Source organism: Chinchilla lanigera, unplaced genomic scaffold, assembly GCF_000276665.1.
Source record: "Chinchilla lanigera isolate Chin_1 unplaced genomic scaffold, ChiLan1.0 scaffold00069, whole genome shotgun sequence".
Taxonomy (NCBI): domain Eukaryota; kingdom Metazoa; phylum Chordata; class Mammalia; order Rodentia; family Chinchillidae; genus Chinchilla; species Chinchilla lanigera.
Window position 1 is genome coordinate 3,207,595 of NW_004955470.1, and position 24,408 is coordinate 3,232,002.

General features: G+C 44.6%; 1 protein-coding gene across 5 annotated transcripts in view; it reads right to left on the reverse strand.

The window, feature by feature from the left end:
* LOC102007756 (two pore calcium channel protein 2-like) overlaps window positions 1-24,408 on the reverse strand; it is a 38,550-nt gene that overhangs the window by 8,160 nt on the left and 5,982 nt on the right. For 2 of the 5 annotated variants that reach the window (XM_005400630.2, XM_013522828.1), the window contains exons 2-11: window positions 18,539-18,627; window positions 17,370-17,484; window positions 14,470-14,598; window positions 10,276-10,392; window positions 10,059-10,177; window positions 9,763-9,864; window positions 8,537-8,663; window positions 5,518-5,719; window positions 2,184-2,328; window positions 425-610 (exon numbers count right to left, since the gene is read on the reverse strand). In XM_005400630.2, coding sequence (XP_005400687.1) covers window positions 425-610; window positions 2,184-2,328; window positions 5,518-5,719; window positions 8,537-8,663; window positions 9,763-9,864; window positions 10,059-10,177; window positions 10,276-10,392; window positions 14,470-14,598; window positions 17,370-17,484; window positions 18,539-18,627 — 1,331 coding nt within the window. Of the gene's footprint in view, window positions 1-424; window positions 611-2,183; window positions 2,329-5,517; window positions 5,720-8,536; window positions 8,664-9,762; window positions 9,865-10,058; window positions 10,178-10,275; window positions 10,393-14,469; window positions 14,599-17,369; window positions 17,485-18,538; window positions 18,628-18,751; window positions 18,837-24,408 lie in introns of those variants that run through there. The other 3 variants (XM_005400632.2, XM_005400631.2, XM_013522829.1) reach the window with 3 other exon arrangements.

Below are 24,408 nucleotides of genomic sequence, written 5' to 3' on the forward strand. Positions count from 1 at the left end.
GGGCCTTTGTCCTGAGCTGCATCTCAAACTCTTATTTTTTACTTTGAGACGAAGTCCCACTAAGGCACTAATTTGCCCAGGTTGGACTCCAACTTGTGATCCTCCTGCTTCAACTTCCCAGAGGACTGGGATTATAGGTACAGGCCACCATGCCTGACTTGTTTTCCTCTTTTTTTAAAGATCCTTACCAAGTCAAACATCCCATGGTCTGTGATTCTAATTTGAGCTACAGTCAGTCTCAGCTTACATCATAAATAACAGCTTTCACTGAACCAGATGTTCCTTGTCCCCAAGATCTCATTATAAAATGCCTCAAAACGAGGCAGATGGAGCTTGGAGACTGCCGCCATACGCCCACAACTGTGACAGGAAGGCCCCTCTTGTGCCCCCCAGCCACCTCTCTCTTCCCCAGGACACCACTCACCAGTTCCAGAACTGCTTCCTCCCAAAATAGGCTCTGGGCTCATACGTGTACAGTTTCAGGAGGATCTCAATAATATAGAGAGCGAGGAAAAGCCATTCTGCATAGGAAATGAAGGGGTGTTTCTCGTCCAGAGCAATAAATATGGCATTGATTAGAATGATGACATCATACGCCCAGACAAAAACCCTGGAAGGAAAGGAAATAAAAGAGATCCTGTCACCCACATTTCAGTAAAAGGCACATGAGTCTGTTCAGGGACCCACCAGGCCAGTTCATTTCCTGACAACATCATGAGTCCTGGATCTGCCCAGCACATGCATGCGCGCACACGCGCACGCACACACACACACACACACAGTCCTCATCTATGGAGGTTCCAGCACAGCTAAGCCTTGAAATTCACCTGCCTCCCATAACCCTTGGTGCAGCCCTTCTCTCCAAGAGAAAAGGAGGACTGAGTGAGGGGAGAGGAGAGAAGAGTCTGCCCAGGTTCCCTTGGGGTCAGCACCTGATCATATGAAAGCCTAGAAAGAATCAGTGGCAGGGAAAAGATCTTGGTCAACACAGAGGACGGTCCCGGAAAATGCACATCCTCAACTAAGAAAGCTTCTGAAAGCCCCTTCACCCCTCAGGCACACCAGCCTCCCAAGGGACTGGCTGTCCATCTTCCTCACCAAGCTGGGACAGAAAGTGGGTAAACAAAACATGACAGCAGCGTCTTGACTTGACTACAGTCCTAGACCAGGCTGCCGTCGGTGGCTCATGTGCCATCCTTTGTGCCCCAGGGATCCTTGCCAGGAGCACGGCTACGGGAAGGCAGAGGAGGGGCCACCCCAGGGTCCACTGTGATGCTGCAGACCCAGGGCCCAGCACGCTGGGAAGAGACAGGCACAGCGACTCCCCCTGCATGAAGCACAACAGTAGTTCAACTTCGGGATTAACATAAAGGTGGGTAAATAACAAATACAGGCAGCTAAAGGAGATACTTACCTGTATCATGAGCTTCTGAGCTGTCCACTTTTGTTGTTGCTCTTTTTGGTTTTTGATACAGTCTCGCTATGCAGTCTAAGCTGGCCTTGAACTCATTATGTAGCCCAGGCTGGCCTTGAATTCATGGCAGTCCTCCCACCTCAGCCTCACGAGTGCTGAGATTACAGGCATGCAGCACCGTACCCAGTCCCGTTCACTTTTTTTAAACATTAAATGCAAAAAAAAAAAAAAAAAGCAAATGGCCACTGTGGCTAGAATGAGCCTCAGCTGATGGGGCACTGCAGGACCACATATTAAAAAGAAAGAAGGTCTCAAACCAGGATAAAAGGCTGTTTCCAGAAGCCGCCTGTCTGTTTGAAAGTAAAAGAATGAACTAGTCTCCTTAACAATCTTTCCAGCAAAGCTAACTCATGAATTCTGACCATATACTTCTCAAAGCCAAAGTGTCATGTTTGATATCAATTTCATATTTATTCTGGTAAGGCTGGAATCTCCTAAATTCAGCGTGGTCAGCTTCCCTGGCTCAGAGTGCATCTAGTCTGCAGTCCTTGAGCCTCTTAGGAAACATCCCCGAAGGAAGCATAACCTACAAGCCTGTCCTTGTAGCTAGGGCCAAACACAGTGTGTCCAGAACCCTTTCCATGCCTCCCTTAAAAACCACAAGCAGTGAGCAGGCTGTGGATGAGACACGCTCAGTCCAGACAGCAGGAACAGAATCTTCTCTCTGCAGAGCAGCTGGGGAGGAAAGCGTCCCGCCCATCTCACTTGCCTGTGCCGCACCACTCTCTGGACCAAGAGGCTCAGGGACGACTGGTAGACCCTTGGCACCCAGGCTTCCAGCGGGTGTCTCCTGAGGTTGACGGTGACCACCTGGATGTTGAGGAGGTCAGCCAGGCGGAGAAAGTTCATTTTGTCTGCAATGAGAAAATAACCCCAGCACCCATGGCCACGGTGACACTAAGGTCTAGAGGGTAAAGCCAAGTCAGGGAAGACTCAGCTCTGCATTTTACAGTCAAAACACTAAATCCCCCTCCAAAGAATGAAGGCTCGAGGCCAAAGAGCCAGTGAGGGCAGAGTCAGGTGATCCCCAGGCCTCCCACCCGCCCTCACACAGACCCTCAGCCACTGCGAGGTAGCACTGTGGGATTCTGCTGATTTACACATACACCACCTCACTCCTTGCCCTCCGCTGTGTTCCTCTACGTGTGATCCATCGTGGCTTCCAAGGCCCGCCCTGTCCCAGCTTTTCAACCTCGGCTCACTTTCCCTCCTTCTCTTCAAAGCCTTTGAACACGAAATCCACACCCTTCTGTTCGAGCTGCTACCTTCTGCTCTGCCCACCCCCTTTCCCTGTCACCTTCCCAGGGACTCAAACCCACAGCATCCACAGGAGCTCACCCACCACCCAGGCCAAAGTACAGTAGGTGCTTTCCTGAGCCACCAGGCCCCTCCCAGTTGCAGAACTGCTGGTTTTCAGACCTGCTGGATTCTCCCTGGGGACCAGCAGGCTATTCCCAGCCACTCCAGGGAACTGTCCCACCAGCCAGGGCACAAGGCCAGCTCCCAAAACCATTACGTATGAACTGTGGGTAACAACACATAACTAAAGAAATATCACATCCACAAATGAAATCAGAATGCACAAACACTGTTGCTACTTCTTTGAAAACTAAATTGAATGTTTCCAAAACTCTAAAGAAAGCCGCTGAAATACACTACTGCTGCAAATCAAGACAACTGTGAAAGACTGGGGCAGAAGTTTTGAACGTGGAGGAAACTTCTCACTTAGGGTTCATGGAAGCTTCCCAGGTCTCCACTTCTGTTGTCAGAAATAAGCAAAGAACCATGGGTGCACACCTGGCAGGTTTGCTTTATGGTGTGGTTTGTGCAAGAAAGAGGTTGAAAAGCTGCCCGCAGACACCCAGCAAGGAAAAGGCCCTGGCCTTGTCAGAGTGTGGCCTGACTCAGACAAGTCCTGAGTGGCATGAAACACTCAGATTGCTGTCTTCCACTAATGCCATACAGTTCCAGGAACATGAATGAGCATGAGTCCATCAAGTTGGGTGAAAAACACACTTAGATATATTAGAAGCTGTTGAGATTCCAGGTCTTTAGAGTTAGAAGAAAAACACACCTACACATCTTGATAGCCAAACATAAAACCCACAAGTCTTTAAAGTTAGAAGAAAAACACACCTACACATCTTGATAACCAAACATGAAACCCACTTGGGTAGAGGGCAGCCTCGGAGAATTGGGTGACACACACAACAGGATCCAGGGACCTGGGTCACATGAGTCCCACAATGCAGGATATGGAGACACCATGACAACCCTAACTAGGATTCAAGGTGACCTACCAGGGTCACTGCCAGGAATCCAGCCAACATCCGTGGCCACTAAATAACCTCAGATCAACAGAGAATCCATCAGTCTCCCTGGATTCACAACTTTTAACTCAGGAGATTCAAAGATCAAAGAAAATCAAGACCATAGTAGTTCTGTGTGAGGAAGGAGTCTGTACCCATCTGCTGCTTGAGGTTGTAGTTTGGGCATCAGTGAGCTCTTTGAATAAAAAACCCAAGAGTTAGTATGTTAGGCTGTGAGGGCCGTGTCACAATGATTCACTTCTGCCATTCTGCACGGAAGCAGGCACTGACGGCACACAATGAATGTGATCATGGTGCAGGAAAACGCAACTTAGGAAAACAGACAGGGAGCCGTATCAGACCCAGGGGCTACATCAGCCACCCCTTTATGTAGATGCCATAGTATTTGCCTCATAATCTCTGTTAAAAAATTATAAACCATGCAATGTATACATGTATTAAAACATCACATGGTACCCCACACATGTGCATAATTTTTATGTTTTATGTGACTACTGTCATGTAAGAAATGGTTTTTTTCAAAGATTTGAAACCACAAAAAAACAAGTATCACTAAGGAAAAATAATACTTATGCAGTACTGGATTATTTGTCTTTCTATACTTATGAGTTTTATGATTCTTAGGCTATCACTAGACCTAGGTTTCAGCACTTCCAGTATTAACAGAATTCCAGTGTGTGACAGGCTTAGAATCCACCTGTCCTTGTAACTGCTGGCCAAGGGGGACACGAGAAGTCTCCTGGATATGCTGCCATCCCCTGCCTGCAGAGATGAGACCACTGTGAAGTGTGGAATCCTTTTCAGCTTACTGTCATTAAAACCGCCTTTGAAAGTGTTTCTTAACCAAGCAGTCTCCAGGGACAATAGCCACCAGAAAGCGTCACTACATTCTGTGAAATACAACATTCCACTCCCAAAGTCAACCCATTTGGTTGCTTTTCTTCCTTAAAAACAGGTTTGCCCTGGTGATATTTCAATGGACATGGCTGTCTCGTAAAGGTAGAACACTGAGGAAGTCTGATAAGCCAGGTGCCCACTGATGCTTCCTTCCTGCCACATAGATGGAGCTATAAAGTAATCCATGGCCGATGAATGTCTTTCTCAAACTAGATGAGTCTTGACCTCCATTACTTTACAAATAGATCGCAACTCAGGTGACCCCAACTGTGAGCCAGCAATTAGAGCCAGGGGACCTGGGCCATGTTCACAAATCTAAACAAAAATCTTAAATGCAGTCAACCTTCATTTTCTATAAGTTGCACATCTGATTCAACCACCCATGGACTAAATATATGAGAGGGTGGCTTCTGCACTGAACATGTCCAGACCTTTTCTTCTTGTCTTTACTCCCTAATGCTACAGTAAAATGACTATAGCATTTACATTATATCAAATTTTATAAGCTGGGTGTAGTAGCACATGTGTGTAATCCCAGCACTCAGGAGGCTGAGGCAGGAGGATTGCCATGAGTTCAGTGCCAGCCTGGGCTACATAGTGAGTTCAAGGCCAGACTGAACTACATAGCAAGACCCTGTCTCAAAATAAATAAATAAATATTTTTTTAAAAAAAAAGTTTTATAAGTAATCCAGAGATGATGGGAGGATGTGTGTGAGTTCTACAAAACACTAAGCCATTTTATATAAGGGACCTGAGCATCCTGGGACTTGAGGGATGCCTGTGGTACTGCTGGAGGTACAGGAAAGGCTTCTTACCCACAAACCCCTGCTGTCCCTCGTCGGAGATCCTCAGGAGAAGCTCCAGGTGGGAGCTGCTGATGTCTGGCGCCACCGCCTTGGCCAGCTGCTTCCACGTGGCCTCCTTTACCACAAACTCTGTGCCCACCTTTACTTTCAGAATGTCGAAGGCCTCTATCATCTTGTGACGTTTCAGGTACACCAGTGTGCGAATCTCGTTCTTTAAAAAAAAGTTGGGTGTTTTAAGAGAAAGATTCAAGGAGGAGCCATTTCTTCCACCCTTGAGCATCTCCAAGTCATGGAGAAGCCCAGGAGAAGTCACTGAGGGTCCACTAATAAGCCAGGGGCACAATCCCTCCCCGCTCCAGGTCTCCTTAGCTGGGCCCTCTCTGCATCCGCAGCACTTGTCTTACCAAGTTGCAGTGAGGGAGCCCCTGAAGGAAAATCTGTGTGGCAAGAAGCAGAGAGACAGGAAGCAGGCAGCTCCAAACTCCACTCTGCCCAGGAGGGAGGAGATTCCGGAAAGGAAGGAGATGGGGTGCTGCTGAGAAGGAAGACAGAGGTGGGGGGAGGGAGAGCTATCATTAAGTCGGGACAGAAAGAGAGGAAGAGGGCGAGAAAGTCAGGGAAGTGAAACACGGTTAAAAGTAGTTCCAAGCAGAAGGACAGCTGGGCCTGCCTGGGCTGCCATCTGGCCTGACCACAAGGAATCTTCCAGTACGAGGGAAGCTCAACAGCCTTCCTCGGGTTATCACCAGCTGTCCAGCCTCCTGCACATCCCCACTGCTCCCTGTAAGTCAGTCTCCCAGTATCATCATCACCTAGCAGACCACACGGCTGGACTGTCCACTCTCACAGAGTAAGGGTTGGGTATTTTTCTTTTTATTTTAAAGAGAAAAGACCAAAAACAAAATAACAAGAACAAAGACAAAAATAAAACAACATAAAACTATAAAAAATGATACAGAATTTCAAAACAAGATGATAGGAAATCAATAATGGTTGTATTACTTATCATTATCTTCAAAGTGGTTGCTCAGATTACCAGATATAGGAATGCAAGATTGATCAGACAATTAAATATTAACTGTTCCTTTCAATAAACCAACAGAAATTAGTAGCACAACTACCTTAGCTACCGTGTGTGTGTGTGTGTGTGTGTCTATATATATATATATCCCTTCTTTCTTTCTTTTCTTGTTTCTGTCATCCCAGTTGTTCTTCCCTATAGAGCAGTTTCTTTCCCTTTCACAATATCTATTGTACCTTTCAGATTTTATTTATGCTCTCAGGTTGTTACACTAGGGAGACAATATGGTGTTTGCACATGGGGATCTGATTTATTTTACTTATGAGTATGGTCTCTAGTTGCATCTATTTACCTATAAAAAACCTCAAGTTTATCTTTCTTTATAGCTGATTAATACTCCACTGTATAAAAAAAAAAAAAACAAAAAACACATTTTTCTTATCCACTCCTTAGTTGATGGGCATTTGGGTTGTTTCCAAGATTTTGCTATAACAAATTGTGCTGCTATAAACATGGGTGCGCATACATCGCTGTGGTATGTTTCTAATTCTTCTGAGAAAATACACAGAAGGGGAATAGCTAGGTTAAATGGGACCTCTATTCCTAATTTTTGAGGAATTTCCAGCCTGACTTCCACAGTGATTGCACCAGTCTACACTGCCACCAGCAGTGGAGAAGGATTCCTTTCTCCCCACAGACCCTCCAGCGTTTGTTCCCGGTTGACTTCTCGGAGGTAAAGGGCTGGGTATTAATCACTGTTGACTCTTGAGAACATGGATGGTACTGGGCACACAAAGCACGTGCTTTCCAGGTGATGCACCTTACAGAGGACTAATTTCCCAGGGTATTTCAAAAATACACTTCCTTGGAGAGGCGAGGCATAGCAACAGTTCTGCCCAGCAGTGAAAGAGAAAAGAGGCTCACCAGACCCTTGAGAATGGCCTCTCCCATCAGAGGAAGGAAAGGCCAGAGGAGGCCTGGCCTCAGGGTCAGATCCAAAGTGCCTGGACAGAACAGGCTGGCCAGATCGGAGACTCAGCTCCACTACCTGCTTCTCCTTAACTGCAGACACTGCAGTCCTCCCCAGCTTCTCCTTGCCCCCACTGAGGAAAGGACTTGGAAGCTTTGGGAATATCCCAACCCCCAACCCACACAAAATGTTCCAAAGATCCTGGAGCCACTGGATGCATTAAGAACAACACACAAAGCCAAAGATTTTGCAGAACAGAAGTAGCTGCATCCTTTGTTTTTTGATTCTTCTCAGACCCACCATGAAGACTGTCGAAGAAGCACGCTGCTTAAGCACAATTTGTAACAGCTAAGTTCTGGAAACAACCCAAATGCCCATCAGTCAAGGTATGGGTAAAAAAAGATGTGGTCTTTTATATAATGGAGCACTACTCAGCCATAAAGAGGATAAACTTGCAACTTTTGTAGGAAAGTGGATGCAACTTGAGACCATACTCATTAGTGAAATAAATCGGACTCACACGTGTAAACATTGTAGTCTCCCTGGGGTGAGAAACTGAAAGAGTAAATAAGTTCTAAAATGTACAATAGATATTGTGAAGTGGGAAGAAATTGTTCAAAAGGAAGAAGGAACTAGGATGGGAGAAAGGGAAAAGGAAAGAAGTGACAAGAGAAAAAAATGCAAGTCAGTTATACTATCAGGGTCTCTTAGTTCAAAGAAAGGGAAGATTTGTGCTAATGTCAATGGACTTTTTAATGCCCATATCTTGTGCCCTTTAAAGATAATAATAGGCAATGTATTAACTACTCTTATTCTATCATCTTGCTTTGAAATTTTGTTTTACCCTTTTCCATAAAATAAAAAAGGAAGAAACACGCTGCTTAGCAGAAGGGAGCAGGATGCCGAACAAGCATTCTGATCCACCCAAGTAAGCGGCGGAGGACACTCCCTCACAGTCCGCGACTGCACTTGCCCGTCCCTGCCACTGTGCCCAGCCCAGGCACTGCCACCCCCGGCCCCAGGCTCATGCTCGTTACCTTTAAGTGCTTCCTGTAATTGTTGTAGACCACAGCCAGAAAGACGGACATGAAGATGTAGGTGTTGATGATGATGTAGGTTATGAAATATAAGGAATACCACCAACTGAGGTTGTAGGCAGGCATCCTGGAAGGAAATGATCGTGTGTCATGGTTTATCACGCCCTGGTTCCACAGTGTACACAAGGGTGACCACAGGCCACCATAGGTACCTCAAATCACTCACTCTCACTGTCCCATGTGGTACCATGGGGCCTTAAAACTATCACTATCCCTATGGCTAAACAGCTCTCTCCAAATCTACCCTTCTGAAATTCCTGTGTCCTATAGAAGTGCCAGTGTTTAAAAGGGGTCAGGCCTTAGCAACTGCCCTATCTAATTCTCTCACTTTACCATAAGAAAGTCAGGCCCTAGAAGAAGAGCCACCTCCCTAGAAGTAGAAGCAGGAGCGTGGCCTGGATTTGCACTCAGGGTCCTGCAAGACACTGGACGGCCTTGGCTGGGATGGCAGATAAATATCTACGCACCCTGGGACAGGGAGAATGAAAGAGGCACTGTGAGTAGCTGCAGCAAGACAAGAAGACTAAGTTGGGACCACCTTTAATGGAAACCAGATTTCCTACAAGAGGGACTATGTCACGGGTGCAAGTGTGGCTGGTAGTAGGGGTCCAGAGAGAAAGAACCAAGGGAACACAGCAGCCCCAGGACCTTGCTGATGCAGAATGCAGAGGAAAAGAGGTTCCACAGTGAGTGAGTTCAAGGCAAGCCCAGCCTGTATAACAAGACTTTATCTCAAAAAAACAGAACCAAATACTTAGAGAAGATCCCAGAATAGGAAGTGGGCTCCACTATTTAAGAGCTGAATCTCAAGAGATGTCTCCTGTTGCTTTCAATTTTCAAAGAATTCATCTAAATTCAGTTTTAAATTAGGGTAGGCTATCATTCGTATAAATTTTACACTCTCCAGTATTTTTACAATGAATGTAACTAACCCGAAAATCACACCTTTCCCTCCCTCAGTTCTGCTGGTATCAGAGATAGCTGCATTTTGGTTTTGTTCTGTTCTGTTCTACTTTTGCAGTGTCACGGGTGGAGCCCCAAGGCCTCTTACGGGTGAGGCACATGCTCTACCACGGAGCTACACTCCCATCCCAACAGCTCCTTTTAATAATGTGAATTCTGTTACTGTAAAAGAGATCCATGAACACCGATCAGGGGACACATACATGACGTCAGGGTTGTTCGCTGTAGTGACTAGCACGTAGAGTTCAAACACTATTTCCAGAATATTCGTGAAGTAAGGAGCTCCTTCAGCTGTTTTCAGCCCCCTAAATAGGAACCAAAAACACAGTGAAAACCACACCCATAAGTTAAATGTTTATTCTGATACACTTACCCCCTCTCAAGGGCACTTTTGGAGCACAGAACAAGAAAGATGGCATCTGGTGGCAGATTTTGCAGCTGATCCTTAACCCCAGCATGGGAGATTCACGGGCAGAATCTTGCAGGGAAGTGGGCTCACCTGTCCCCAAAAAGCTTCAAGGCCATCAAGGAGAACATGAGCACACTGAACAGGAACAAGAGGAACACATAAAGGATGTCAGGCAGAGTGTTCCGGATGCTTCGGAAAGCCCTTCGGATCTATGGAGACAAAATTCCATTTCATTTATGAGAAACCAGCTAATTTTTGGTAAAAATCAAAATACCAAACCACTGTGCATCCTAAATCATATCCTTACCTGACGACTCTCAGGGAAGTTAATTAGGAAGACCGGCCTCAAGGCCCTCGTCCATCTAATGCTGTGAATGTAAACGGTTTCCAGGGACCCATAGATGATGAGGTCAATCAAGGTCACCTGCAAGAGGTGCCGAAGACAGACATCAGAACCACGCTACCAAAGACAGAGAAGTGATGATGTGGATGCGTACCTACCTCGCCAGCACAGGAATCAGAGTGTCACATAAAATAGCCAGTTTCAGAAGCAGCACAATTCCGCCTTTGTAATACAGCATTAATCCTAACTAGCATATGCGTCATGTAGTATAATAAACACCTCTGGAACTATTTCATTTTAGCTTCAGCACACCACTGTTCCTGGATGGAAGAACGTGAAGCACAGAAAGGGTAAATCACATGGCCTCTGATCACACAGCTGGGAAGGGGGCAGAACTGGGACTGGGAAGGCCGAAGGTGTCCACACCTCTGCTATTCATCACACTGCTACTTGTGTCCACGCTGCATCCTATTGAACTTTGCTTACCTTTGGCATGTAAAAGAGAGGACTTCTAGCCTAGTAACAGAGATAAGAACACCTGGAATACAGAAACCTTTATTAGTGTCAGGTTTGTAGGCAAAAGATTCACGTGAGGGGCCAAAGAAGAGCCCAGCAGTGACGGCAAACCTTTTAGAGCTTTCAGTGATAACAAACAGCCCGCTGCGGCACGTGTGCCACAGGTTCCCCACCACGGGCCTAGTGTATCTTGGAAATCTTTAAGTAAAAAAGAATAACCTGCCCTCATTAAACAACCTGAATTTAGCCCTGTGGCGGTAACATGCCGCAGGTCCAGGAGACCCCACAAGGATCACCCACCACGTTGAAGAGAAACAGCACAGCAACTCTGGGCATCAGGTGGACGGAGCTGGTGTGGCTGCCCCTGGGAGCAGCGCTGGGCAGATCACCAAGGTGATGACACCTGGAGAGCTCCATGGAGGAGGCTCTATTTGATCTTACAGCACAGAGCTTGGAAAAGATAAAACTGAGAAAGTGCAAGAGCCAGGGCTTGAAGACACAGTGAGACAGGAAGGGGAGGAGCCTGCTGGCGAGTTTGGAAAGCAGAGCGTCCTGGGAGCTGGGGCAGAGGGAAGCAGCAGCAGTGACAAGGACCAAAGACAGGGCCAGGCTAGAAAGATGAGTCTTATTTCTCTAGAAGTCTTCTAAAAAGGATGGCAGGGGCAAGGGAGTAAGGCCACTCTGCAGCAGCTGCCCTGTGCACATGGGCAGGGGTTCCTTGGGTCTACACATGCTCTGGCTCTGCAGGGACATAAGGGACTCAGGGTGAGCACAGCCAAGTGGAAAAGAAGAACAGGACCAACTACAGATGTCCTTTGCATCCAGGGCAGGGCGTGCCCTGAGAACACCAGGCCAAGGGTCAGACTGTGTGGGGAATCAGTGTGTTGGGCTACACTGCACCTGGGTGGGGCAGAGGTGTGGGAACAGAGGGGACTCTGGGGCTGGCAGGACCATGAAGCCAGTAAGGGCCCGACAGGACAGTGGGAAAAGACTCACATCCTTGTGCACACAACAAGGACTCTGGCTTTTCTCTGCCATGGGATGGAAAGCTGGGTGATTGAAGCCAGGGAGTCCTGCGCACTGACTTAGGTTTTTAAGGTGCATCTCTCCATGGGCTAGATTTCTCAGGAGACAGAGGCGGCAACTGCAGAGCACCCTGACTCCTGCCTCGCAGCAGGCTGTAGGGGCACAAAGGGTAAAAGTTGTTCTTTTTCTATCTTGTAGACTCCAGGTTTTTGGGTTTCTCTTTTTTTTCCAAAAATAACTTCTCAACACACACTTTCTGTTTTTGTGTTTTTCACAGTTTTCTTACACAATCCATTAGGGAGGGAACCCAAGCTCATGGTCACAGGTACCATGCCAGACCACATGTGCATAGTTTTTAGTAATGGAAGACAAAGATGTTTCTAGAAATCAGCAAAAGGCAGCCACTCTGCATATTTTGCGGGCTCCGCCAATGCGGAAGGGAAGTCCAGGCAAATCTTTACAGAGGGTAAGAGACGCACACTGCAGAGGGTACAGAGCACACTGCAGGCAAAAGAAGGACCTCAAGCAGAGGAACATGGGAGCAGCAGGCAGCCCAGCAGGCTGGAGTGAAGGACAGCAGGGGAGACGAGTGTGCGGAAATTGGTGGTGTCACTGTCCTCAACAGCCCGAGGAGCTCACAGACCTTTGAGCAAGGGAGGGACAGGATCTGAAGTCTGTCTCTGAAGAATGAATCTAAAATGTGTAGATTGATGATCTGCGACTGGAGTGGCTGAGGCAGGTGGGGGTGACAAGGCCTGGACCACGTTATGACAAGAGAATTGGTATGCAGACGAGACACCACAGGAGCCCAGAGCAGGGACCAGAGCAGATGAGCGGGAAGAGAAGGAGAAGGAGGACACGGTGCAAGAGGCATCCTGAGTGGAGCTGGCATGGGAGACAAGGGAGGGGACCATGACAAGGAGGGCTCTGGAAGTGGGTGATGAGAGAGAAAGTCCTGTGGGCAAAGGGGAAACAGCCGGGGAGCTGTCTGGGAAGAAGAGAGTGGGTTCGCTCTCTGAAACGCTGATGTGGAGTGACCAGCAAGCCATATCCGCAGAGCAAAGGACCTCGCAAGGGAATGAATACCAGAGACATCCTGGGGACCTCCACCCCAAGAGTGCTCATGGGAGCCCTGCAAATGGGTGGTGCAAATGGAAAGAGAGTATTACATGGAGATAGGAGAGGTACAATTCTGAGGCTGAACTAGAGTTCAGGCATGCTGATGTGCTAATACGAAAATACCCTCATCTGACATCCGAAGGGCCTCTCTGCTCACTGCATGAGTGATTCTGAACGCGTCCTCTCCTTGACACATACTGTATCCTTCTAGATTTTTCTATGATTACCAAATCAAATTCATTGGTTAGATTCAGTGTTGACTTTATGGGGAAATTTGATTAGGTTCACGACCATTTGGTTTGCAACCAGAGTCACGGGAAGAATTAAATTTGTAAACCAAGGTACCACTGTATATACATCATGCTTTCTTTTCTCTGCTTTGTGATTGTCCTTTGTAGTGCTTCAGATCAAACCCAGGATCCCATGTGTCCGAGGGAAGCAAGGGCCCTGTCCCGAGCTATACCTCCAGTGCCACTGTTTCTTTTTAACCCAAATGTGACCCAACTATACTGCCCCCTGCTTTTTTGACTTAATCACTGATGAGCATCTCTCCTTGCTTATAGACATATATGTGCCCTTTACCATTTTAAAGGGCTTCATGGACATGTCACACCTTATGTCGTACTTTCCTATTGTATCTAGGGAAGGGAATTGAGTTGTTTCCAATTTCTCAATATGATGTATAGCTTACCCACCACCAACTTTGTGGCTAAATCTTTAAATGTGTCCTTCTTTCTTAAAAAATAAACTCTTGGGAATGGAAGCTCAGGGTGCAAATACATGCACATGTAAGGCTTTTGAAAGGAACTGCCCCCAGAACACGCATATGGGTGAAAGTCTATAATCCTAGCCTTCTGGGAAACTGAGGTAGGAGGATCAAGTGTTCAAGCCCAGCTTGTACAACTTAGTAAGACTGTCTAAAAATTAAAAACAAAAAGGGCTGAGGATGTAACTCAGTGTATAGGTCCTGGGTTCAATCCCCAGTGCTACAGATGGATGCACAGAAGGGAGGAAGGAAGTGGGAGAAAGGAGAGGAAAATAATTGCCAAACAGCCTTCTAGAAAGACGGCTTATTTCACTCTCTAATAAGATATAAGGTTTGCTTTCTCTCAGTCTTGCTGATATTTTCTTATAGGCAAATACATGGTATTGTACTGTTTTGATCTATTGTTTAGTCAGTTTGGTTAAACATCTTTCATGTCAGTCATTTCATGTATTCCTTCTTTTATGGGTTGGCTTCCCATTTCTCAGCTCATTTTTCCATTAGAATGTCTGTCTATCTTTTCTTTTGCTCTAGTTTGGAAGCATTAAAATATCCACACTGTCACTTTTGGCCATATTTGTTCCTGGACTTGAGGTCTGCTTGCAGCTATACCCTACTTCCAGGGTTTGCTATAGCAACTTGTTGCTTTAACAAAAACAAACCTATTAATTCTTTTTCTCCCTGGTTTCTGCCTTTGATCACAAAGGCCCCCATGCCCAGCAATGCACACTTACCACAATGGTTACCATGATGCAGATGTTCTTCGTGTCCTTCCAGAAAACCATCTGAGGAGTGACTTTCGCAAAGTGCACCAGCCTCGCAGAGAATGCAGCCAGGCACAGCACTTCTGCTAGGGCAGTGGCCTGCAAGGAGAGGACAGCACTGAGCATGGGGTCCTGTCACCAAAAGGCTCCACAGTCATCCTTGCATAACACCCTCTGACTGCTACCTACCGTTCCTACCTGGTTCCCTCCAAGGATTAGCCAGGTCCTTCAATTTCTCTGGACTTCCCAGCCTCCATGAATTGAACAAATCTTTATTCTTTATAAATTACCTTGTCTCCAGTATTTTGTTATAGCAACAGAAAATGGACAAAGACACTCCCTAAAATGTGTTTGGAAATGGCGGGGGTGGGGGTCATTCCTTAAAAGTCACAGCCACTGCAGCCCTGCTGCCTGAACTTGTCTGGTGAGCAGACAAGGTGAGGACCGCTGAGATGCAGTGTAAGTCCTGACCGGTTCCCTCCACAGGTGCAGAGTCCCAACCCCAAACTCCTTGCAGCCAGCCTTGTGGCCGTGACTGCAGGCTGTGATCTCCCTGTGACTGCTGTGACAATCCAGGAACACGCCTTAGTGATGGCAGTTTCCTCTACCAATGGGGAGAAGATGGCAGCAAAGTAGGAAAAAAAGAGGAAAACGGGACCTCGGCTTAAGCTAGAAAGAGGGGGAGGTCCAGGCTGAGGCCGGAGGGAAGAGACTCTCTGGGGACAGGAAGGACGGGGCTGACTCTGGCCTGAAAGCTGCAGGTGACACAATCATCTCCTTCAGCCTCCACCCCTGATGGGTCCTGGACTGCAGTCCCTTGCAAAACTTCTAGCTGTCCGTTTGTCCAGCTGTGAAGGGATTGCAGGCCTGGGGCAATTCCAAAGCACCCCTGCTCAAAATGGGACTTAGGTGGAAATGCTGGTATGAGGCCACAGACACCCTCACCCCATGACACATTTGACTTGGGGACTACAGCAGGAACACTAGCGGAAGGAGTGCTTGGAAACCCAGGGGCCAACCCAGAAGCCGCTTGTGACCAATACTACACAGAAAAGGCGAGCCCGTGGAGCACAGCTCTGCCTCTGCAAATGCTGTGCTTGTAAGGAGGCACTAGGCTAAAAGCCTTCTAGCCAAAGAATTCACAACCTGCAGAATCTTTAACACGTGGAAGTGTGGGTGACGCTTGGGCGGCCTCCCATGGACCACGCTTCCGGTTTTCGCCTCTTTGTGCCACAAAATATGAATTGTCCAATACCATAGACGTGGTAGGTTATAAACAACAGAAATTTATCTCTGTCAATTCTGGAGGCTGATGTCCAAGATTAAGGTGCTTGCATTTGGTTTCTGCTGAAAATGAACTTTCTGAAGGCTTCTAGACAGCCTTCTTTTTGTGGTGTCCACACATGACAGAAGGGACAAGGGACAGAAAGGACTGGGGTCTGATCCTATTCATGAAAGCTCCACCCTTCCAACTCAATCCCCTCCAAAAGGCCCTGCCTCTAAATACAAGTATGTTTCTGCCAATGAGTGGGCGGGAGAGGGGGCAGAAGGAGGGGACAAACGCTCTATTTATAGCACAACTCTAAGGGCACAGGCTATCGAAAAACAGGCAGCAGCCAAGTCTGGCTTAAGGCACAGTTTTCTGACCCTGGTTGTAAGCGCTGGAGTTTTGGGGTAGTTTGTTATGCAGCCACAGATACCTGAGACATGGAAGAATAAAGCAGAGTCCATGTGGTTACGTGGTGTGGACTATCTCTACCCAATTGCCAAATGACCTTGGGCAAGCTAGACAGAACTTCTAGGGCTCGGCTCTCTCATCTGTAGAAAAGGGGATGATAATAGACTTTTCTGTTAAAAGGGGGATGATAACAACCTCAAAGGGTACTATAAGGCTTAGAGAGAGTACAGAGGAAGTTGTCTGAGCACCCAGCAGACAGGAAGTGCTGGGAAAATGGCAGCCATTAAGACAGGTGAGTGACAAGTCAAGTATCAGCGTGAGCAGGTCACTGGTTTGTCATTGGATTAGCTGGTTAAATTGATTGCTATGGTTTGTGTCTGGGTGTCCCCCCAAAGCCTTATGTAGTCATGGGGCAGGCTTTTAGAGTTTGATTGATTATAGGTGTGAGAGCTGCACCCGCCCTGGGGTGGATAGTTTGCATATGTAAGGGAGAGAAAGAGGGTGCTTCTGGTCATTTCCTCCCTTGTGTGTGCTTGTTGCTTTGCTGTGTTCTGCCACCATGAGCTGTAGCCCTCTGCCATGTGCCACTCTGCCTTGTAATCTGCCAAGGATGGACTAAAACCTCCACAAACTGTAAGCAAAATAAACTTTTCCTTCCTTAATTTTCGGCATCAGGTATCTTGTCCCAGCAATGAGAGAAAAGTAACCAAGACAATTGATGAATACATCAATACTCAAAACCCCCTATGATCACCAGGAAATAATGTCTCTGACTAGAAAGAAAGCTAAAAATGTGGCACTATGCCTCACCTCGTATGCTTTATGCCAACGGTGGCAAACCTATGGCACTTGCACCACCATAGGCTGTTTGTATCACTGAAAGCTCTAAAAGGCTCGCCATCACTGCTCTATGAGGATATTCTCTATTGGACAGCAACTAAACATGCCTCTAGAAAGTGCCTTATACCTTTCTGCCTGATTTTCCAGGTGAACAGGAGACTAGAAACCTCCATTGCCCTTAAAACACCTAACTGAAGCATCAGCCAACAAGCAGGCAGAGGTCTTCGAAAACCCCAGCAAGAACAATAAAACCAAATTCTTTTTTGTTGAAATTGGGAGGAAAACAAGGGCTCAACTCAATCCGCTTAACATCTCTTAAAATCTGGTTAACATCTCGTGCTTTCAAGCTCACCACAAAAGGCAACGGGAACAGGGCAGGCTTCTCAAACAGGGCCAGAGAAAGGTCCACACAGATGAAGAGGTACGTGACCACTCGCATCGTCCAGTGGTTATAAAAACAGTAAAGTCTGGAGAGGAAAAGAATAAAGGTGGTTACAACCACAGGACAGGGGTTAAACAGCATCCAAACTTCTCCATAAAGACAAAGGAAGGCCGGGGATATGGCTCAGAAGTACAAGCGCCAGCCCGGCAAGCGCAAGGTCCTGAGTTCAATTCCCGGTACCAAAAAAAAAAAAAAAAAAAAAAAAAAGACAAATGAGAGGGAAGAAGGGAAAGAGGGGAATTGAAATGTGTTATGAAAATGTACCAGTCCCCTACAGTGTATATAATCATTATGTACTAAAAACACATGCCAATAAAAGGGAAGAAAAAATTTTTAAAAGGGAGCTGGAGATGCAGCTCAGTGATAGGAACATTTGCACATTATGTGCAGGGCCCTGCCTTTCATTCCCAGGACCACAAAAATAAAATAAATGAATAGATAAAAAGGACTAATGTAGATAAAATAAAGAAGCTACGGCTTAGCTACACCTCCTTTAAGTTCCAAGAAGCGGGGCGAGTGTTTGAGTGAGCTCACACTATATATAGAACATCAGCAGAGAAAAAAAGAATATGTTAACATCTCAAAGCACATTTTCTGAGTAGTCACTGAGCTCTGATAATAAGAAATGCTTTTTACCCCCGCTTGTTCTAGACCAAATGCTGGTCTTATTTCAATCCTTAAGGGGTGAAAGACAAAAATGTGGATTCCCACAAAAAGAACAAATGTGGATTTCATCCGAAGAGCCTGAGGGGAAAATAAAAGTCACTTTTGGTGACTGTGAGAAAACAACGCTCCCTTAGAAGCAAAGCAATGACGTCCTTAGCACAAGCGCCCTAGCTCCCAGCCCAGCGTGGTGCACTACTCCTTCATCTGCTCTTGGTCGGATGACTGTGCCTCCACACGACAGCACCGGGCTCCCGGGACTTAACAGAAAGCACTGGGTTCCATCCAAATGTGCCATGCCCTGCGTCTGTCTCAAAACTGTCTGTGGAAGCAACATCTTGAGTTTTGGTTCAACCTCAGGACTACTAGGTGTGGTAGACAGGGGGTTCCCTGTAACAGTTTAATACTTTAGTTACCTGATCGCCTGAGGGGACGTTTGGAAGGGAACATTTCTGTTGTACTGGGCATCAGAGACATAGGCGGCTGCCAGGAGAAGGTTCTGCTCCTCATGAGGAGAAAGTAAAGGAGAAAACAGTAAGAGTAGAAAGGGAGACTTCTTTCCCTCTGAGCATGCATCAAGCGTAAAAGTCCCCAGCCTCCTCCCTCCAACCCCGCTCCCATCCTGGCACCTGCCCCAGCCACGCTGTGCCCACAGGGAGCAGTTCTTCCAGAATTATCTTCCCTGTGTTTGCTAGATGCCAGGACACTTCTTCTCTGTGTTTGCGAGATGCCGGGGACCCCACTGAGCTGGGCTACATAGCACACTGCACTTGCTCAAATTCAAATACAGGCGCCTAGGGAGGCAAAAGGAAAGAAGCGAGCACAGAACAGACCAGGTACATGTGCTTAAGGGGTATGTCTTTACATACATGTAGAGGATTGTGGCCACACACTTGCAGTGGTGCCTCAGTTCACGAACTTAATTCGATAATTCTGGGGTAGATGCTGAAGTCGTGTTTGTCATCCAATTCAGAGCTCTTGAATGGAAGTAAGATTTTGCCAAACACTTCTGTTTGTCAATAGAGTGGTTCCCGAACAGAGGCATTCGTGAACCAAGGCATCCCTGTATTGTATATGCACACACAAAAATACACAAGTACAAAAGTGCATCTAAGCCACTTTATAGGTGATTGGGAGGATTTTCAAGGGAATTAGTGCTTTGATGATTGCCTAGATGATGGTTCTATATTTGTATACAATTTTAAAACAATAAAATTGGGGCTGGGGATATAGCTCTCTGGTAAAGCACACTCAGTGCCTTGGGTTCCATCCCAAGCACCACAAATAAAAACAACAATAATAATAATGTCTTCATGTAATCCACAACTTACACTTTTCACTCAATATATTCTGGATTTTTTTCCAAGACAAAATATATAGGCCTAACCTTCCTGAAGGAGTTGAAGACTTCATATTACACTGATACATGCATATCCATGTTTACAGCTGCATAATTCATAATAGCTAAATCTTAGGAGCAATCTACATGTCCATCAGCAGATGAATGGATAGAGAAAATGTGGTATTTCTGCACAGTGGGGTACTACTCTGCCATAAAGTAGAATAAGCTTGAGGCATTGGTAGGAAAATGGGTGCACCTTGAGACAATAATGTTAAGCCAAATAAATCAAACCCACAAGCTTAAATAGCACATGGTCTCTTTGATGTGAGAAAACCAAAGCATAAATAAAAAGTAAAATAAAGGGTAGCTGGTAGGAAGTAGGGAGATAGATCTTTCTCAAAGGGGAAGGGCATTAAGAGATGAAGGGAGGGGAGGGAAAAGGAATAAAAAGGAACTAAGATGTGCTCCATACTCATACCAGCTCTACACAAACATTATCACTGCAAACATGTACTAATAAAAAAAAATTTAAAACATGAATTATGTGAAAGAAAAATGTACAGATGTATCCTGTTCTTATTAATATGGTATACTTTATATAGTTTCCACTTTTTTCTGTTGCAAATATAAGTACTTATTTCTATTTCAAGACAAACACATATATGCACATCTTTGTGCCATATGATAGGATAGAAAATGCAAAACCAAGCCAGGCATGGTGGTGCATGCCTGTAATCCCAGCACTCGGGAGGCTGAGACAGGAGGATTGTTGCAAATTTGAGGCCAGCCTGGGCTACACAGTAAGTTCAAGGCCGGCCTGAACTACTCAGTGAGACCTTTCCTCAAAAATAAAAAAATCAAACCCTCTGAATAAATGGTATATGCATTTTTCTCTTTTGACAGGTATGACCAAACTGCCTCTCCCAAAGTTATACCTTCTCTATACTTCACATGTGCTGTCTTCCCACCAACACTGACAGCCTTTAAAGGTGGCCAATGCCCAAACAGCCAAAGTGCTTCCTGAGATTTAGCCTGCATTTCCTCAGGACCAGTGTTGCTGAGTGTCTTTGTGTAAGGACTCACATTCCCAATTCTGCACAAACAAAACAAAGAACACACACAAACTGACTAGCTATGCACATCTTCCTATATTCTTCAGAAAGACCAACAGTCTCACAATTCAGCTTATTAGCTGAGCTACCCAGTCTAGACAGGGACATCTTCCTGCCTATTTTGGATGGAAATCCCTTACTGGTCAGGCAAATCATTCTAAAAAAGCCAAACAAACAAACAAACAAAGAAAACAAAACAAAGCATATGCAAGCATATCTAAAAATTGCTATTATTTATCAATTGCTCAGAACAGTTTGGTAAATATTTTATAGATGTACCCTGAAACCTCTTAAGATGTCAGAATCCATTTTAGAAAGTTAATGTAGTACTTTATTGATTTTACAATATTTACTTTAATAGACTGGCCAATATTCTATGACGAATTATATGAGTTATATATCATATAGCTATATATATATGATATATGTATCATATCTTGTTGTATGCCAACTTCAAATTCTCAGTAACAGGAAAATACAGATTACTACAAACAAATAAGTGACTCTTTTTAATTAAAAAAAAAAATACAAAATGCCTGACATGTTTAGAGTGGTCAAAAGATTATTTAGATGGTCTTCAAGTGTTTAATGCACAATTTTTCAACTTCATGGTGATACAAAAGCCATGCACATTGAATAAAAACTTTATTTCAAATTTTGAATTTTGGCCTTTTCCTCGGCTAGCAATCTCTGGCACGACAGCGCCCTCCCCCAACCTCATGCTGGGCAGAGTCAGTAAACCCACAGCTACCTGTCAACCAATGAATTATTCAATGCTTTGTTGTACACAATTTTGCCCAAATGTAGGCTAATGTAAGGGTGCTAAGCATGTTTAAGGTAGGCAAGGATAAGACATGATGTTTGGTAGATTAGGTGCATTAAATTCATTTTCAACTTAATGTCATTTTCAGCTCACACTGGATTTATCATATATAACAGCATTGTAAGTTAAGGAGTATCCGTACTTAACTTTCTTTTTTTAAATTATTTTTATTTTATGGAAAAAAGGCAAAACAAAATTTCATAACAAAATACTAGGAGAATAACAACGTTACTACATTACATCTTGTTATCTTTAAAGTAATTGCTCAGGGTGCAAGACATAAGCATAAAATTTCTCCAATCAATATTAGCACAAATCTTCCCTTTTAATGAATTAAGAGACATTAATAGGATAATTGACTTGTATTTTCTCTTTTCCCTCCTGTCCTTTCCCCTTTCAATCCATCCTAGTTCCTTTTTCCTTTTGAACAATTTCTTCCCACTTCACAATATCTATTGTACATTTTAGACCTTATTTACTCTTTCAGTTTCTCACACCATGGAGACAATATGATGTTTACACATGTGACTCTGATTTATTTCACTTATGCAATGACCTCAAGCTGTATTCATTTACCTATAGAAGTCTCAGGTTTATCCTTCTTTATGGCTTAGTAGTACTGCATTATATAAAAGACCACATCTTTTTTATCTATTCCTGGTTGATGGGCATTAGGGTTGTTTCCAAGATTTAGCTATTACACATTTTGCTTCTATAAATATGGGTGCACATATATTGCTGTGGTATGATGTTTTTAGTTCTTCTAGGAAGATACCCATCAAGGGAGAAGCTGGATAGAATGGGACTTCTAATCCTAGTTTTTTGAGGAATCTCCACATTGCTTTTCACAGTGATTGTACCAGTCTACATTCCCACAAACAGTGGAGAATGGTTCCATTTTTCCCACAGCCCCACCAGCATTTGTTATTGGTTGATTTCTTCATAATAGGCATTCTTTTTGGAGTGAGATGGAATCTCGGTGTTTTTTAATTTGCATCTCTTTAATGACCAGTGATGTTGAACATTTTTTTCATATATTTATTTGCCATTTGTGTTTCTTCATCTGAGAAGTGTATGTTCATCTCAGATGCTCATTTTTAATTGTGTCTTTGAATTTAGGGGGTCTGATTTTTTTTTTCAATTCTTTATATGTTCTAGATAAAAGTCCTTAAATTCATTTGGAACCAAAAGAGACCTAGAATAGCAAAGGAAATCCTGGGAAACAAAGGTAAGGCAGGAGGCATCACAATCCCTGACTTGAAATTACACTACAAAGCTACTGTGAAAAAATCAACATATTACTGGCCAAGAAGAAAAAAAAAAAACACACAAACCTGAGGACCAGTGGAACAGATTAGAATATGCAGACACAACTATAAACACACTCAACCACCTTATCTTTGACAAAGGAGCCAAATATGTTCCCTGGAAGAAAGATAGCCTCTGTCTTAGTTACATTTCTCTCACTGCTGAGGCAAAATACCTGATGCCCAAAATTAAGGAAGGAAAAGTTTATTTAGCTCACACTTTGCAGAGGTTTAGTTCATAATCAGCTGGCTCCAAGGCAGGCTGGCATGACAGAAGGGCAACAGGAAACAGTGGCAAAGGACAGCAAAAGCAACAAGAGCAAAGAGAGCGCAAGCCTCTTTTCCTCCCCTGTATAGTAAGCAGGCTACCCCGACCCAGGGCAGGTGTAGCACTCACGTGATCTCCCTTCTCTTCTCTTGCACAGGATGAGGATGTTTACAAAGTGAGGACCCTAGCACCCTGCTGAATTGCTTAAACTTCGAAACTTGTTAAGTTGACACAATGTATCAACTATTGCAGCCTAATGGTGCTGGAAAAACAGGCTTTCTATATGAGGAAGACTAAAACTAGACCCATGTCTATCACCATGCACTAAGCTAAAGTCAAAATGGATCAAAGATCTAAACATCAAAACACAAACACTCAATCTACTGGAAGAGAAAGTAGGTAGAAATCTTGAAGACACAGGGGCAGGCAGAGAGTCCATGAACAAAACCCAGAACACACGGGAAATACTTCAAAGAATCAACAACTGCGATCTCATTAAAAAGCTTTCACACAGCAAAAGAAATCACTAACAGAGTAAAAAGACAACCTACAAGTGGGGAAAACTTAATTTTCATATCAAACATCCATAGTAGATATTTGTAGACATAGTAGAACTATGTTTCCTAAACTTATTTCATATTGCAATGCTTTTTAAAAAATGAGTGATACTGCATTAAAAACACAAACATTAGTGACTAAGATAGTCTTACAATAGACATTTTACCCAGGTGATATATGGGTGGAAGATAAGCCCATGAAAAGTTGTTGAACATTATTAGTCTTTAGGAAAATGCAAATATAAACCACAATGATATCACTACTTATCTACTAGGAGGCTAAAATGAAAAAGATTGATCATGGCAAGTGTTGCAAGGATGTGTTGCAACTGGAATTCTTTTACATTGTTGGTAGAAATGGAAAATTGTCCATTTACTTTGGAAAGCAGTTTGGTGGTGCCTTAAAAATTTAAAAAGTATGATTCAGCTATTTATTTCATTCCTAAGTATTTACCATAAAGAAAGTCTATATCCACACTGAGACTGACACACCCAGCCCAAGAATGTGATTTATATTAGACTCACCATTCCAAAGCCATACTTGTACATAAATGTTCTTCACTTTTTTTTTCTGGTTTCACCCAGGGCTTTTACCCAGGGCTTTCACACTGAGCTCCATCCACCAGTCCTTTTTCTAATTTTTTTTTTTTTAAGTTTGAGACAGGGCCTTAATAAGTCACTAAGTTGCCCAGGCTACGCTAGAATACATGACCCTCCTGCTCTAACATCCCAGGATTGCAGCTGTGTGGTACCATGCCTGACTTGTCCATCACATCTAACAGCCAAAAACTAGCAATCACCAAAATATCCACAAACAGGTGAATGGATAAACCAAACATGATCTATGCAGTTGCATACTGCTGGGTGTAAAGAAGAA